This window comes from Pimephales promelas, chromosome 4, assembly GCF_988280905.1.
Source record: "Pimephales promelas chromosome 4, fPimPro1.hap1.1, whole genome shotgun sequence".
NCBI lineage: Eukaryota > Metazoa > Chordata > Actinopteri > Cypriniformes > Leuciscidae > Pimephales > Pimephales promelas.
This window is the reverse complement of record NC_142772.1, coordinates 37659751-37674805: the sequence shown is the minus strand read 5'-3', so window position 1 is coordinate 37674805 and position 15055 is coordinate 37659751. Positions and strand designations below refer to the sequence as shown.

At 38.8% G+C, this 15055-nt stretch overlaps 2 protein-coding genes across 5 annotated transcripts in view; one reads left to right on the top strand and one right to left on the bottom strand.

Moving 5' to 3' along the window:
• Positions 1 to 8114, top strand: part of LOC120469587 (uncharacterized) — a 65615-nt gene extending 57501 nt beyond the window's left edge. Inside the window, exons 2-8 of one of the 2 annotated variants that reach the window (XM_039658665.2) lie at positions 2759 to 2794; positions 2884 to 2998; positions 3235 to 3402; positions 3508 to 3564; positions 3738 to 5546; positions 5970 to 6075; positions 7258 to 8114. In XM_039658665.2, the coding sequence (XP_039514599.2) occupies positions 2785 to 2794; positions 2884 to 2998; positions 3235 to 3402; positions 3508 to 3564; positions 3738 to 5546; positions 5970 to 6075; positions 7258 to 7362 (2370 nt within the window). In that variant the 5' untranslated portion in view covers positions 2759 to 2784 and the 3' untranslated portion in view covers positions 7363 to 8114. Of the gene's footprint in view, positions 1 to 2758; positions 2795 to 2883; positions 2999 to 3234; positions 3403 to 3507; positions 3565 to 3737; positions 5547 to 5966; positions 6076 to 7257 lie in introns of both variants that reach the window. The other variant, XM_039658664.2, reaches the window with a different exon arrangement.
• On the bottom strand, positions 7648 to 13658 carry plp1b (proteolipid protein 1b). 3 transcript variants are annotated; one of them, XM_089130444.1, is made up of 8 exons: positions 13529 to 13634; positions 12071 to 12234; positions 11363 to 11549; positions 11121 to 11277; positions 9634 to 9808; positions 9488 to 9561; positions 9338 to 9403; positions 7648 to 8525 (listed from the first exon to the last, which is right to left on the bottom strand). In XM_089130444.1, the coding sequence occupies exons 2-8, from the start codon at positions 12108 to 12110 to the stop codon at positions 8451 to 8453; spliced, it is 774 nt and encodes a 257-aa protein (XP_088986570.1). In that variant the 5' UTR covers positions 12111 to 12234; positions 13529 to 13634; the 3' UTR covers positions 7648 to 8450. The 3 variants fall into 3 exon arrangements, with proteins under 3 accessions (XP_088986570.1, XP_039514601.1, XP_088986569.1); XM_039658667.2 differs by lacking the exon at positions 12071 to 12234 and having other exon boundaries at positions 13529 to 13658; XM_089130443.1 differs by lacking the exons at positions 12071 to 12234; positions 13529 to 13634 and having other exon boundaries at positions 11363 to 12041.
• Positions 13659 to 15055: the final 1397 nt, after the last annotated feature.

The window sequence follows — 15055 nt, the reverse complement described above, 5'->3', positions numbered from 1 at the left end:
ACCTGCCCTTATTGCCTCAGATTGTGAAGCACAGCGCAGCAACAAGCTCTGTGACGAAGGCACAGTCACCTCTGGTGAATTCATCAGAATGGGAACCGCTGTGTTGAGTCGGCAGTAGGATGTGGTGTTCAGCACCTCTAAATTGTAGTTTGAATAAAGCTTTGTTTCATGTGTTGTTGACTTGTATGTGCATTTGCTTATTGTGATGGTTACTTTTATTTGTTCTTTTACTCATTTATTCATTTTTCTTATTGTTGTCAGTATATAAAAATATAATTATTTAATTAATGTATGCATTAATTCATCGATTGACTGACAATTGAGATTTTTCACTGAATTTATAAATATAAATGTATTCATGCTGTCATATGACAAAACAAATTATATTTTGCTTGTTATATTAAATTATATTTTTAGTATATAAAAAGTTATAATTAACTATTGGTCCGCATTTAATATTATTATTTTGTTTAAGTGTTGGGGTGGGCTAACAATGCAGTTCATTCTGAGGTAATATTATTTTTAAGGAGTGATACTTACATTTTTCGAGTATAAAATCAACAGTTTTCTCCAAAAGAGATCTTCGAGCAGCTGCCTGTCTCCTTTGTGCAGACGTTACAAACGCAGAGGAAAACTGTTCTAGGTTGTGCTGTCGAGTCACTGATGTTATGAAGTGTTAGTGCACCTGTCGCTCATATAATTTAAACTTATAAACTTATTACATACAAAATCATGGAAAGATACCATAACAGTCATAATGACAAAACAGAAAACATAAAGATCATTGGTTTGTGTACATCATAATATGACATCATAATATAATATTTATACACAGGAAAAAGGAACAATAACAAGGCTAAATATCTTTAAATAGTTCTTCATAATACATAAAAAATGTTGTTGTTTTGTTGTCCGTAGGTCCATCCCGTAATTCCACCGTCCACGAACCCACTATTTTTATAATGGCATAATGCTATGTGGGATGTCCATATCTCAGCTCTGGAAGGGTCTTGAGACTCAATTTTTGCACTCAGGTCTAAGTCCCAAGGCCCTCTATCAGAATCCAGAGTTTTGAGAAGATTGGAGAAAAACTTATTTTTTCACACACACACAAAAAAAAAAAAAACACGACAGGGGTACCACTGTCGTTTTTTTTTTTCGGGACGAAATTTTGAGTTGCTCCGATCTTCTTGAAACTCTGGATTCTGATAGAGGGCCTTGGGATTTAGACCTGAGTGCAAAATGGAGTCTCTAGACCCTTCCAGAGCTGAGATATGGACATCCCACATATTGCATTTATGCCATTATAAAAATAGTGGGTTCGTGGACAATGGAATTTGGGTAGTGTATTTTTGAACATTTTAATTAAAGTTTCTTTCATGATGAAAACTATTTTACTGCACTCAGGCAGCTCCCCTGAGTCCATATCACCAAGCGCCATCCCATAATTCCACCGTCCACGAACCCACTATTTTTATAATGGCATAAATGCTATGTGGGATGTCCACATCTCAGCTCTGGAAGGGTCTAGAGACTCCATTTTTGCACTCAGGTCTAGTCCCAAGGCCCTCTATCAGAATCTAGAGTTTCAAGAAGATCAGAGCAACTCAAAATTTCGACCCGAAAAAAAAAAAATAAATAACAGTGGTACCCCTGTCGTTTTTTGTTTTTTTGGTGCGAAAAATAAGTTTCTCCAATCTTCTTGAAACTCTGGATTCTGATAGAGGGCCATGGGACTTAGACCTGAGTGCAAAAATGGAGTCTCTAGACCCTTCCAGAGCTGAGATATGGACATCCCACATATTGCATTTATGCCATTATAAAAATAGTGGGTTCGTGGACAATGGAATTTGGGTAGTGTATTTTTGAACATTTTAATTAAAGTTTCTTTCATGATGAAAACTATTTTACTGCACTCAGGCAGCTCCCCTGAGTCCATATCACCAAGCGCCATCCCATAATTCCACCGTCCACGAACCCACTATTTTTATAATGGCATAAATGCTATGTGGGATGTCCACATCTCAGCTCTGGAAGGGTCTAGAGACTCCATTTTTGCACTCAGGTCTAGTCCCAAGGCCCTCTATCAGAATCTAGAGTTTCAAGAAGATCAGAGCAACTCAAAATTTCGACCCGAAAAAAAAAAAATAAATAACAGTGGTACCCCTGTCGTTTTTTGTTTTTTTGGTGCGAAAAATAAGTTTCTCCAATCTTCTTGAAACTCTGGATTCTGATAGAGGGCCATGGGACTTAGACCTGAGTGCAAAAATGGAGGCTCTAGACCCTTCCAGAGCTGAGATATTGAGATACCACGTAGCATTTATGCCATTATAAATATCTCAATATCCTAATATTTCACACCAAAAAAAAAAAAAAAAAAAAAAACAACAGGGGTAACACTGTCGTTTTTTTTTTTTTTTTTGGGTCGAAATTTTGAGTTGCTCTGATCTTCTTGAAACTCTGAAACCTCCATGCACCTTGCATGAAGAAGACAAAGATATTTACAACACATTTTACTGCGACAGCGCCAGAGTTTCTGTTGTAGATGGTATGCGAGATAATGCACACACTGAAGACAAAAAAATGTGGTTGTGCAGCATTTGTGTTGTTTTGTGCATGTGTTTCTGTGTAGTACAGAAATTGGCACCAAAAATAAAAAGAGCGCATCAAACAATGGATTATACACTAAAATGGGCTATAGAGAAACTGGGGAATAATACAAATATCAGATCTTTTACTTCATGTGTTTCTAATATAGACCTGACTGAGGAAGAGGATCTCATCATGTCCAGTGGTAAAAACATGCACAAACACAAAAAATAAAACATACACTTGTGAACAAAACAGACAGTGACAACTGACAGTGGTTTTCTGTGATTGTAGATGTTAACAGGCAGGCTGTGTTCCAGACGACAAAAGTTCGAACCCATTTGAAAAAAGATGGAAGTTGGATTCAAAGATCTCAAGAGGTTCTGAACACTGAGTCAGATGTAAAATGGTAAATGCACACTTATGCTGTCACCTGCTGGCTGAGAGTGGTAGTATCAACCAGTCTAAAGTCTTTCCTGTGATTCCATGAATGCTCTAACCTGTTAACATGGGTACGGGAAAAAAAAATGCACCGGATATACACTGCAAACGGAGTATGTGTGAAAGGGGCGTAAAAAATGGATCAATGTTAACATCATTGTCTCTCAGTCCATCTCACTTTTTTTTCTGTTCACTGTCTAACAGTAAACCAGCAAAGCTTGTAAAGCCTAAGAATGAATCATCACCTGAGAGCAGTCGGGTCACTTCCTCCATCATACCATGTTCAAAGAGTGGCGGCACCGCCTCCTCTAGCCTGGACACGTCCACAACCCCTCAAAGCTCTTATGTCATGTCAGCCTTAAGGAAGTTTGAGTGAGAGCTGTTCTTATTTTCCTTGTGTGTTATTTATGTATTCAATGTTTCTTCATTCTATACATGTTTCCATCCAAATAACTCCAGCTATCTGCACTCCCTTAGGCCTGTGAGCTCAACAGAAAACACACCAATCAAGAGAGGGTCCCATCTGGCCAAAAGGTCTGGTGGCGCTCTTTTTCCTGGATAGAGCCTTTTATCCTTTAATTTCTTCATTTGCAAGTTAGAATGTCTTAGATGTTCTCACTTATTAATTCATGACAGACTATATTTAATAGTTCATGAGGTGTAGAATAACAATCAGATGCTTCATAATTGTTCTGAATGTGTTCCAGTCCATATCCTGTCCTTGAGGAGTCCAAGAGAGTGCATACAGAGGATGTAACAGTCAAACCTGTAGAAGAACCACCAAAGACACCAGCAGATGCTCCTGTAGTGGATAAACCTATAGTCAAACTTCTAGCGGAACCATTGAAGAAACCTGCAGATGCTTATAAAAAGGATGTAGTGGAAAAACCTAAAGTCAAACCTGCAGAGGAACCATTGAAAACACCTGCAGATGCTCTTAAAAAGGATGTAGTGGAGAAACCTATAGTCAAACCTGTAGAGGAACCGTTGAAGACACCTGCAGATGCTCTTAAAAAGGATGTAGTGGAGAAACCTATAGTCAAACCTGTAGAAGAACCGTTGAAGACACCTGCAGATGCTCTTAAAAAGGATGTAGTGGAGAAAACTATAGTCAAACCTGTAGAGGAACCGTTGAAGACACCTGCAGATGCTCTTAAAAAGGATGTAGTGGAGAAACCTATAGTCAAACCTGTAGAGGAACCGTTGAAGACACCTGCAGATGCTCTTAAAAAGGATGTAGTGGAGAAACCTATAGTCAAACCTGTAGAAGAACCGTTGAAGACACCTGCAGATGCTCTTAAAAAGGATGTAGTGGAGAAAACTATAGTCAAACCTGTAGAGGAACCGTTGAAGACACCTGCAGATGCTCTCAAAAAGGATGTAGTGGAGAAACCTATAGTCAAACCTGTAGAAGAACCGTTGAAGACACCTGCAGATGCTCTTCAAAAGGATGTAGTGGAGAAAACTATAGTCAAACCTGTAGAGGAACCGTTGAAGACACCTGCAGATGCTCTCAAAAAGGATGTAGTGGAGAAAACTATAGTCAAACCTGTAGAGGAACCATTGAAGACACCTGCAGATGCTCTTCAAAAGGATGTAGTGGAGAAAACTATAGTCAAACCTGTAGAAGAACCGTTGAAGACACCTGCAGATGCTCTCAAAAAGGATGTAGTGGAGAAAACTATAGTCAAACCTGTAGAGGAACCATTGAAGACACCTGCAGATGCTCTTCAAAAGGATGTAGTGGAGAAAACTATAGTCAAACCTGTAGAGGAACCATTGAAGACACCTGCAGATGCTCTTCAAAAGGATGTAGTGGAGAAAACTATAGTCAAACCTGTAGAGGAACTGTTGAAGACACCTGCAGATGCTCTTCAAAAGGATGTAGTGGAGAAAACTATAGTCAAACCTGTAGAGGAACTGTTGAAGACACCTGCAGATGCTCTTCAAAAGGATGTAGTGGAGAAAACTATAGTCAAACCTGTAGAGGAACTGTTGAAGACACCTGCAGATGCTCTTCAAAAGGATGTAGTGGAGAAAACTATAGTCAAACCTGTAGAGGAACTGTTGAAGACACCTGCAGATGCTCTTCAAAAGGATGTAGTGGAGAAAACTATAGTCAAACCTGTAGAGGAACCGTTGAAGACACCTGCAGACACTAGTGAAGAGGTAACAGGGAAGAAAACAGTAGAAGACGTTTTAACAGATCAAAGGCAATCCAGTGGAGCACTGGATGAGAAAACAGAACAAAACAAAACTCTACATGAGAAGCCATCAAAACCCTCAGGTGTGCTGACCACAGAGAAAAAAGAAGACAGTCCAGTGGAACAACTCATAACAGCACATGCACCTGTTGGAGAGAATCCACTCAAACCCAGACAAGCAGAAAACCAGCCTCCAAGTAATGGGGAACTTTCACTATCTGCTCTGAAAACTCCAACTACAGAACCAACAGAAGAGCCTCTTGTGGAAGCCACAGCAGAGCACCACAGGGTGAACAGTGAAGCTGGATTGAGGTAAGTCAGTCGTTTATGCAACACCTTTTATATGACATTTGTTGACCTATATTGACTCATAGGCAGTGCCTAGAAAATTGTAAGATAATTTGTTTTTTGTTGAATGTATGCTTAAGTAAGTCAATTAAATCAGTGTCCATTAAATTAAATATATGGCTCTAGAGAATCAGAAAGAGGAATCAAAAATGAAATCTTCTAGAAAAGCAGTAATTTAGTCACACAAACTATGACACTAAGTATATAGTTTATCAGTATAAATCAGTACTTATGTAAACACATCAACACTGTCAAATTAAGTTTGACCTGTCTCACTAAATAATTGCATTTATTTTGACAATAAAGTTTTATGTATTAGTAATAGTATTCAACACAGTTTTATTTTTAATAAGACATCTGTGTATCTGTGTATGTCTCCCTTAGCAGTGTGAAAGATAAAACCATGTGTTCCATCTGCAAGTTGCCCTTAAATGGAAGTGTGAAAATTATCATCAACATTCCTAACATTTGCTGCCATCCGGATTGTTTCAAGGTTGGCTTTTTAAATCTCTTCTTCCTCTGTACTGAACCATGCTCAGAAGTCAGTGTCTCAACGTTCATCAAAGTTGTTTTCATCTGAGCCTTGTCTATATATTTCCACCTGGTCTTAAAGGTGCAGTAAGTGATTTCTGAGTTGAAGTGGATCGTAACGAGCTCCAAAACACACTTGTAGCCAATCAGCAGTATAGGACACTCATGATGGGGGAGGCGAGAGAGTGAGCAAGAGGGAGATTTGAAGAAAGACTGGAGAAAAAGAGATAGCTGAGGAACATTGCAAAAGAAAAGTCACTGAAAATAAGAAGGGTTATGATCAGGCAAGAGCTTTAGAGCCCACGTTCCTAAGCACTAGAGACCTAAGAGAGAAGGCCAGAAAATGGACGCTGAGGTTGAGTTGTTTCTGCACCATGAAATAAAAGAGGAATCTCTGCAAAATCCGAACACAAGTGGTCATATAGGAGACATAAAGGGTTAGTTCACCCAAAAATAAGACCTTAGTTTATCTTCAGAACACAAATGAAGATATTTTGGATGAAATTCGAGAGCTTTCTGATCCTTCATAGACTGCAACTTTATAACAACTTCAAGGCCCAGAAAGGTAGTGATGACATATTTAAAAGATGACAGAAATGATCTTTTACTCATGCTGTCCCAGACTTTCTTCACATGAACAAACAAATATTTTTAGAAAAATAATCAATCTCTATGAATCCATTTAAAGAAAGTGTATGGGACCTCCAAAGTCGACGCTTCAAAAACCACACAAAGTGAACGTGATGGTAATCTACACAACCACAGTGGATTAATAATGTATTCCGAAGCAGAACGATATTTGTTGAACTATAAACTCTTGCCAGCCAAGTGTCATATTCTGGTTCGAGTTCACACTTTAAATAAACGGCCGTTGACACAATTTATCAACTGTGGTTGTGTAGATTAGGCCGCCTACCATCAAGGTTTTTAAAGGAGTAGTTCACTTAAAAAAAACAAAAAAAAACTTGCCGATAATTCACTCACCCGATGATTTACGATAATTTATCAGCAAAAGTTTTTTAAAAAGTGAACTACTCCTTTAAAGAGTCAGCTTTATAGGTCTTGCTTTTATATGGATGCAGAGAAGCAATAAGATGTGCTGCAGTGTGATCAGTAATGCTTTGTCTCTCTGTGTGTGTTTTAGTGTAATGGCTGCAACAGTCCTCTGGGTGATCTCTCCTCATCTATATACCACTATGCTGGGAAAGTCCTCTGCGAGAGATGCTTTGAACAAATCTTCCAGCTCTGATGATTCATCCCCACAGCCACCTACTGGACTACAACTTACAACTAAGCTCATCGCAGAGTCTACCACTAAGTTTACTTCAATTCAGCTGTAAATGATAATTGCTGTGTGAGCAAGTCTTCATATATATATATATATACATACACACAATTTCCCCTTGGGGGTTAATTAAGTATCTCTCTCTGTGTCTGATCAACATATTCCTCCTTCTAACAATTCAGTTTCAATTGAATTTTAATATCCTCTTTAGATGTGATCTGTAGCTGTAAGAATTGACAACACTGATCGTCATCTTTCATTAAAGTTTATTGCATGAGTTTCTATGAAGTCAACACACAATTTTATGTAAATTCATTTTAGTTTGCATTATTTGTATTAATCATTTACAGTTATCAATCTAGAAATATTTGTAGTTTTCTAAAATGAGCTAGAACAATAAAAAAAACATTAGTTCCTTTGATCGAGCACCATCATTGAATAGGTTCAGCATATTGCCACAGTTAGTCAAAATATACAACAAATACACACTGACACTAAGAGTGTCTTTAAATACTGAATTCAAATTGACAGAAAGAAATCCGCTCACTTCAGTGCCGTTTCTCTGTGTGTCTCAGAATATAAACCAACAACTGACTGAGGAAACAAGTCAAACTCTCAAAAAGATGAAAAGTGAGAGAGAAGCTAAAATCCTAGCAAACTGCAAGGCATTAATATGACCATGAAGCACAATGAATACAATCATTAAAATGAATAAATGGCCGTGAGAAAAAGGAGAGAGCGGTATGATAATGTGTGTGTGACAAAGACAAATGAAGAAATAGAGAAGCTAGATTCCACTCCTCCAGAGATCTACAGTACAGTAGTTTGTGGTTTTATGTGTAGGGCTTCAATCATTTTTTTCCCCATTAATCAGTGTTCTTTAGTGAGGTTTGTGCTTATTTGTCTCACTAGTGTGTGTGTGTTGTGCTCTGTATGATAGACCTCTGCAGGGGCTTCATGGCACTCTCTTGCTTTTCCTCACGGGCCACAGTGATGACACCACTGATACCGCTGCAACAGGCAACAGGAAAGCAGGCCTAGCAACACCGAACCTAGCAACGGATTCCCTTCCTTCCGAGAAACCTTAGAATAGCGTAGTTGTAGGTGGTGGCAACCACGTAAAGGAACTAGAAAAAGGAAAGAACAAACCATTTGTCTGATCAGAAGGTGTCACTGGCATGAAGTTCATATCCCTTTGGCACTCACAAGGCATGTGATTCTAATAATACCACATCATTTATTTACAATCTTGACTGTAGCAGCGTGTATACTAATATTTTAGAGGAACAATCACTTTGGAGCAACTGGGGTTTGTTCATTTGTTTGCAGATGGCACATATCTAATGGAGAATTAAGTGTAGCTTAATTGTCTTTTGGAGGCCATTGAAACAGCGATTTTCAACTTATTACATTATTATTACATGATTGCATCAATCTCACTGTGATCCTCAGCAGGACAGAGGGTTGTCCTGATATTTAGCGCTCTATGATTCTCATTAGATAAAGCCTGAGAAATAACTGCTGCCAAATACACAGGAAAGGGAGTAGTAGAGACACTGGGGATCTGTCAGTGGCAGAGAGGACAGTTACTGATTGTTAACTAAACATTCCCTTGCTGTACTTCCGTTATGAACTTCATGCTGTTTGACAGCTCTGCACTCTGACCTCAAAGAATCCAGTCCAAATTCAGTGCCAATGGAAGTTTGTCAAGTTTGTAAAAATGTGTAATTTACCTGAGTCTGTTCTCAGAAATTGTCAAGATTGACCAATCGTTTGAAATTCTTACTCTTAAAATCATTTCATAAAGATTTCAGAGATGTATTTACCAATTAATAATGGATGCTTTCCAGAATGCAAAGAATGCTTTCCAGACATTGCACAAAACATCTTCTACGGTCAATATAAACGACTTTAAAGTTCAGAATATGAGATCACTAACCAGGGCAAGAAGGGTGATTACTGCTCCAGCAAATGCACAGATGTAAAGGTCATAGGTCATGTGGAACTGGAAACATGAAAAGAGATATAAGTAATGTGATCTCTTGAAACCCTGAGTATGTGTGTGTGTCCAGGACTATAACCATCTAACCTCTGGTGTTTTGCAGATGTTGGCCAGCGTATTTCCACAAACAATCCCGGGCACAGCATTCCAGGGAAGAAACCCTATATAGAACAAACAGACATCATGATCATGAACTCACACACATTCACACACACACATGGGCGCAGACGTACCAAACATCCGTGCGTCCATGCAGACTCTTGATTGCTGGTTGAACAAGGTGGTTTCCGACAGAATGTTGACTCTGTGACAGGAGCTTTTCATATTAATGAAGAAGAGCACGGGAATGGCAGTGAAGCCAAAGACAACCAGCCAGATCACCGAGAGAATGTATGTCAGGATTATCAGCTGGTCGAGAGAGACAGATATTCAGATCAAGCATGAACAAAAGCAAGTGAATTTTGATTTATATAGCACCTAAAGTCAAGATAGAAACAAAATAAAAACTAAATCAACTGTTCATAAGTTATCAGGGAGTTTAGATACAACAATCAAGTTGCAGTTGGATGAAATAGTGATCTAGCTGGTGTGTATTTTAGAGTTCCCACACTTTCTGACATAAGATTCTCCATGATTTTTTCATGACATTCATTTTTGATATAGATATCACATTTTCAAAATCTAATTTTAAGCTGAAAGAAATACATACTGAAGGACTGAGTATAACTGAACAAAGCACACAGCACAATTTGGGTTAAATAATTATTATTAAAGGGTTAGTTCACCCAAAAATGAAAATTAAGTCATTAATTACTCACCCCCATGCTGAACGAGATTTCCTTAGATTTCCACGACGCATGCGCGAGAATTGCGATCTGCTTACACTACTTCAGATCGCAATTCTCGCACATGCGTTGTGGAAATCTAAGGAAGTCTCGTTTCTGGCCTACAAGGAAGAAAAGAAATAGTCGAATAAACTCGTTATTTTTGTTTGTTTTTTCGCACAAAAAGTATTCGCGTCGCTTGATAAACATATAGTTGAGCCACGGTAGTCACTTGGGATATTTAAACATTTTCTTCATTGACTTTCTGGGCCGTCAAGAGGCAGTCCCTTAGGCAGCCAATGTGGTAGTTATACAGCTCTCAAATTTAATCAAAAATATCTTCATTTGTGTTCCGAAGACGAACGAAGGTCTTACGGGGTTGGTACAGCATGGGGGTGAGTAATTAATTACTTAATTTTCATTTTTGGGTGAACTAACCCTTTAATATGCATAAAATATTATTCATAATTTGTTATATATATATATATATATATATATATATATATATATATATATATATATATATATATATGTGGATTTATTTTCCATAAAATTTCATAATCAAGAAAGAAGCAAAGGGACCACCCAGCAAACAAATGGGAACGTTAGTTTTTGGTTCCCAGAACGTTCCTAGAACTTTCCCTTAAGGTTAAGGGAACATTCCCGGGAACATTCTCCTTACGTTATAAAAATGGAACCTAAAAATAACCTACATGGAACGTTCCTATAACGTTCTTGTTTGGTTCCCAAAAAAAAAAAAATTTCATTGGACCATTCGGGAACGTTAGGGGAATATTCTGTGTGATCACAAAATTCAAAAACCATCTCTCTCTCTCTCTCTCTCTCTCTCTCTCACACACACACACAGACACACACACACACATACACACACTCACAGTCAGGCTGAGGCCGCGCCCGAACTGGGTGCTCCTGAATTCTCCGAACGTCTGTTTTACTGCACTGGTGGTGTAAAAACCTTCAGCCAACAGCAACAATCCATACAGGAAAAAGAAGGAGGCCAGACCGTAGATCACATACTGGAAATATTTTATACTGAAACACAAAATATGGAACAATGACGCGAATAATCAAAAACAGGCCCACAATCACAAAAAGAAAGAGAAAGACAATCACTCACAAGTCTGCCAGCACAATGAAATCCTGCACGTCCCTTGCGAAGTAGAGCTCTATGAATGTGTGTGTGTGAGTGAGCGCCTCATGCCCTCCCCCACAGAAGAGTGCCACACCGGCGTAACAGAGCAGGGTGGCCAGCAGGCTGGTGTAGGGCACGGCGCCCAGGCAGCGGATGCAGCAGTCATAGCAACCTGTTGGTGAGTGATATATCAACACACACACTGCACATGCAGCACACACAATACACACACACATTTATACACACACTCTAACAGCACACAAGCGCACTCATGATCATCTTCTAGAAAGCTCAGCGCTGACCTATGAATGAGCACACACACTTAATACAAACACCGCTAATGAGCTTTTAAGAGTTAGTTGACCTACAGTAAGTCAAGGACGCACAAAAACATGCACACACATAGCCTACACGATGCGCTCTATCTGACTGACACATGCACACACTTTTAAACACTCAATGTATCATGAATGCAGGCGATGAAAAAGCCCTGCTCGAAATATCTAACCATAAAAAGAAACCCAAAAACCTGAAAGTAAAAAATATGGATATGCGCAACGTGCACCAAAACATTTAACAGACAAAACAGCTAAAGCAACCAAAAGAAGCCAAACAATAAGCGGCAGAAGGCTCAGCTATGAAGTTCTGCAGTCCCCAGCGTGTGAGAGATGATGATGATGTGCCTCGGGTCACCTAGCGCTTTACACAACCACGGCTGTTTCACTGGAAACATGGACACTGCTGAGCCGAACCCACACCAGGAGAGAGCCGTGCAGACGCTTGTCCACTCCACAGGGATTTCTGTCCTCTGTTGCACTAATTTCGCTTTCTTTCTTCAGATACACTCCACTGTCCACCTCAAGGAAGAAAAAAAACGCATCGCTTAAGCTGCTCCTCTCCCTCCCTCACTTCTTTCTGTCCTTCTTTCCCTCCCTCCCTCTTTCTCTCTTGCCTGAGTAGCCTGGTGTCAGGGTGAGATTTGGAGGGGTGGGTGCGTTTTCGTGTGTGTTTGGGGTTTTGTGGTCAGAAAAAGAAGCACTTGTGACAGTCATAATGGCTTTTGTTTTAACAACAAAACGTATCATTGTGAACAAACACACACACTCATAGGCCTCAGCAGTGGAGTGCGTCATTGCATTTCCACCCTTAGCGGCACAGACAGACACATACTGACACCACCGGGGTTACAATTGGGATCATTGCAGGTCAACCAGCCTTCACCCTTTTTAGACTCTTTTCCTAGCTTATCTTCTCAACAAGTGTCAAAAATGCCTGACACTCTGAAAGACCTGAAACTGAAAGACACAAAAAAATTGAGAATTTTGGTCTTAAATGAACTTAAATGGGATAGTTTACCCAAAAATGTACATTCTGTCATAATTTTCTCACCCTCATGTCGTTCCAAACTTGTAAACCTTATTTCTTCTGTGGAACACAAAAGAATGTACTTTGAAATTCTGTGCTTTACTTTTTGTCCATACAAAGATAAGTCATTGGGGTCCAATGTTGTTTGGACACCAGTGTTCCTTTGTGTTTTGGAGAAGAAAGAACAACAAGTTTGGAAAAACTATCCATAGTTTTGAGCAGTTCAAACTGAAAATATGATTCTGCAGAAGGCTGATTAGCTGTTGTCCATCTAATCTACTGTCAGCCCTGCAAAAACAAAACACTACAAAATAATACAATGCATAGATGTAAATTCATGACTGGCACTGGGCCGGACAGGAGTCGCCCACAGAGAAGAGAATATTTGACCTAAAGACCTGATGTGAACTCTGGCTGGAGTCTCCTGGTCGTCTCATCCACAACTCTGAGGCGCCATAGTAACTGTCTTAGCCAATCAAAAGCAGAGCCAGCTGGTTAATCAATCAAAACAACCTTTTTTAATTGATTAGGATCCATTGAATACTGATTATCCCCTCCATAAGTACAGGAGTGATGCTTCTAAGCTTCTTCTGACCAATCAGTAGTCATCTTAATCTTACAAACTACATCAAAAAGGATCATTAAAACACTTCTCTGCATTTATCTAAACAACTCACATGCAAATCACAGACAGAACAATCAATTCAAATTCTGCCAGAAGGAAAAAAATTCTAAAAATCATAGCCATGGTTAAAAATGGGTTCAGGTGAGTTCAGGTAGACTTACCCATGTGAGTATGTGTGTGCGTATCGCGCTCTGTCTCTCTGATGTGCCGTGTAGTTAAATCTCTCGATGCTTTTATGATACTCACTCACGCTTTTGTCCCTGGAACAATAAACAAACCCCTTTGCTCTCTCTCTCTCTCACAAACAAACAAACACACACACACACACTGGGGCAGATCTTAAAGATGCAGCGCCCTCTTTCACAGCCATGATAAATAAAGAGTAAGTGTGTTTGTGTTTGTGTCAGTGTAATTAATCCTAGTTCTCATCCGTATACATGATAAAGATGAACAACTGGGCCAAAACACTCATGCACACACACTAGTATCTCTTACGTCTGGCCTCTTCACAAGTTATACATAAACATCCGTGTACACACACACACACAAAAATAAATTTTCTTAACTTTCTATCTTTTCGCAGTTATTGATTTTATTTTAATTACGTTTTTTACAAATGAGGATGTCTCCAATAAAAGGTTATGGTCAGATTGAACTAACTTCTAGGTACAAATTTGTTTCCAAAATTTGGTTAAGTTTGCACACACAGACATTTTTTAAGCAAGCTGAGGGTGGTGTGACTAAGTCAGTTTGGGACAAAAGACCATTCAATACAATACTACAGTTGTCCGAATTAGGAACACACAGACAATACTCTCTTTCAGTAACACACACACACATGTAAGCAAATGTTGTGATTTTGTGCGCTCCATTAAAAGTATCCGTCAAAAGCCCCATTTTTACTTTTTTTTTTTTTTTTTTTTTTTTACAAAAAATTTAAACACACAAATGTAATTTACTAAGTGTTATCATATTAGTGAGGGAACCTCAATTAGGCGATGGTTTTATAGGCAAGTGTTGATATTACCTAAACTGCTCACACAAAATCCTGCTCATATCAGAAGATTTAGCAAAACATTGTTTGCCTCATTTGTGCGTTTTTTTTTCTTTTGTTTTTTGACATATTTTATAGTATTGAGAGTATTTCAAGTATTGAGAAATGTGTCCAGTAAAAAACAGCGTTCTTGTTGTGCCTGTTTATGCCACTGGCCCATATGTAGGCCTGCGCAGTCGTATGAAAAAAGCGCTGCCCGAGTGGTTGATAGGCTAATAGATTTTTAATTTTGTGTGAAATATTCCAATACAAATATTTTGTTGTAGACCAAGATTTTCCAGTAGCTCTAAGATTTTCTAAAGTTAGATTTTCATAAAAGCCTGAAAGAAAGAATGTGTAAGCTCAAGTATAAGTTTATCAAACACCGAGAAGGAAGAAAAGAAATAGTCGAATAAAGTAATTATTTTTGTTTGTTTTTTTGTACAAAAAGTATTCTCATCGCTTGATAAACTTATACTTGAGCCACTGTTGTCACATGGAATAAATTTTAAACATTTTCTTCAATGACTTTCTGGGCCGTAAAGTTTCGATCCCTTAGGCAGCCTATGTAGCAGTGATCCACCTCTCAAATTTAATCAAAAATATCTTCATTTGTGTTCCGAAGACGAACGAAGGTCTTACGGGGTTGGTACAG